Source organism: Colobus angolensis, unplaced genomic scaffold (genome assembly GCF_000951035.1).
Source record: "Colobus angolensis palliatus isolate OR3802 unplaced genomic scaffold, Cang.pa_1.0 Scaffold494, whole genome shotgun sequence".
Classification (NCBI taxonomy): domain Eukaryota; kingdom Metazoa; phylum Chordata; class Mammalia; order Primates; family Cercopithecidae; genus Colobus; species Colobus angolensis.
Genome location: NW_012118421.1, coordinates 554,122 through 556,196, shown reverse-complemented (window position 1 = coordinate 556,196; position 2,075 = coordinate 554,122). Strand labels below are relative to the sequence as shown.

The following is a 2,075-nucleotide window of genomic DNA, read 5'->3' as shown; positions in this document are numbered from 1 at the left end:
GAGACCCTGTCTCAAAAAAAAAAAAAAAAAAAGAGTGAATTAATTCCCACAGTTGTTTGATGACTCCTAGAATATGAGGTGCATTTCTTCAGTTGCATGCAATCTCAGGAATGGAATGGACTTTAGTCAAAATGTCCATTATGTCTGCATTCCTTCTGCAATATCCCCCAAATAAATGGTTATCTAGCCTTGGTCTTACTATCCCCAGGAGAAGATGACCTACTATCTAATGTAAAGCTATCTATGCCATTCTGTTATACTTAGGGGAAAATCTTTTCTTTATACATACTAAATTGAAATCCGTTTACCTGGCACTTCCATTCCCATTCATGTATATGTCTCCTTGCCACGCATAAAAAATAAGGCTTTCAAAATCTTTTTTTTTTGAGACAGAGTGTTGCTCTGTCACTCAGGCCGCAGTGCAGTGGTGCAAGCTTGGCTCACTGCAACCACCAACTCCAGTGTTCAAGTGATTCTCCCACCTGAGGCTCCCGAGTAGCTGGGTCTATAGTCACACGCCACCACAGCCAGCTAATTTTTTTTGTAGTTTTAGTAAAGACAGGGTTTCACCATGTTGCCCAGGCTGGTCTCGAACTCCTGACCTCAAGTGATCCTCCCAAAATGCTGAGATTACAGGTATGCCCCATGATGCCCGGCTATTTTTTGTATTTTAAGCAGAGACAGGGTTTCACCATGCTAGCCAGACTGGTCTTGAACTCCTGACCTCAAGTGATCCGCTCACCTCAGCCTCCCAAAGTGCTAGGATGACACGTATGAGCCATCGCGCCCGGCCAAGAATTATATTTTGAAGAATATTTGACAACATGGAAAAATAGTTAATGATGTATCAGAAGAAAACTTAGTTATAACAACTGTTATTTGCAGTAGGATCCATTGGATTATCTGGGGAGTAAAGGTAATGCGTTGGTTTTTTTTCCTTATATTATCTGAATTTAATACAATGTGTTCACAAAAAGAAAAGCATTATTATTTTTTTCATTTACCCACACTATACAGATGTAAAGTTTTTTTTAATATTAATGTTTATTACCTTAAATATGAAAACAGATAAATCATGGGTCACATAAATCCTGGAAGTACTTGAAAATAACATGAAATTCAGCTGTGAATTTTCCAGTACTGGCAGTACTCTTAACTTTGTACTCAACTTCCTTTCTTTTCAGTCTGTTAACTAATAACAAGCTTATTTTTCTTACCTTTGAAAAGTCCTTTGATACCTCCCATCTTTTTCACCATCTGTGCAAACTTGGTATATTGTGTCAAAAGTTCTTGAACATCTCTTGTTGATACACCTGATCCTCTTGCTACTCTTTGGATTCTTCCGGGTTGTTTACTAAAAACTTTGGCACCATCCGTACTGTCTAGTTCTGTAGACAAGAGTCAATTACTCTCACACACAATTATCATTCACCATCAAAGCAGTTATGTGCAAATGGGCAATATATAACTTCAAAGAGCTTAGCAGATATGTTTTTAAAGTGATAAATATCTCATTTTTCTTTTTATATTACAAAATATCTTACTTATAGAAAAACAGATATAATATATAGTCAAACTACCACCCCAATTTAACAAATGTTATCATTCGCTATGTTTGCTTTTGAGTTTTAAAACTTAAACACGGAGGCCGGGCATAGTAGCTCACGCCTGTAATCCCAGCACTTTGTGAGGCCAAGGCAGGCGGCTCATGAGGTCAGGAGTTCGATATCAGCCTGGCCAATATGGTGAAACCCGTCTTTACTAATAACACAAAAATCAGCTGGGCATGGTGGCACGCGCCTGTAGTCCCAGCCACTCGGGCGGCTGAGGCAGAAGAATTGCTTGAACCTGCCAGGCAGAGGTTTCAGTGAGCCAAGATTGCGCCATTGCACTCCAGCCTGGACAACAGAGCAAGATTCCATCTCAAAAAAAAAAAAAAAAAGAAAGAAAATACAGAATATATTCAAAAGAATATTTATAGCCGGGCGCGGTGGCTCAAGCCTGTAATCCCAGCACTTTGGGAGGCTGAGACGGGCGGATCACGAGGTCAGGAGATCAAGACTATCCTGGCTAAG

The 2,075-nt window shown here is 39.7% G+C and overlaps 1 protein-coding gene across 3 annotated transcripts in view; it reads right to left on the bottom strand.

Moving 5' to 3' along the window:
* Window positions 1-2,075, bottom strand: part of SRP54 (signal recognition particle 54kDa) — a 47,017-nt gene that overhangs the window by 5,732 nt on the left and 39,210 nt on the right. For all 3 annotated transcript variants that reach the window (XM_011959455.1, XM_011959457.1, XM_011959456.1), the window contains one exon: window positions 1,218-1,388. In XM_011959455.1, the coding sequence (XP_011814845.1) occupies window positions 1,218-1,388 (171 nt within the window). The remainder of the gene's footprint in view (window positions 1-1,217; window positions 1,389-2,075) is intronic.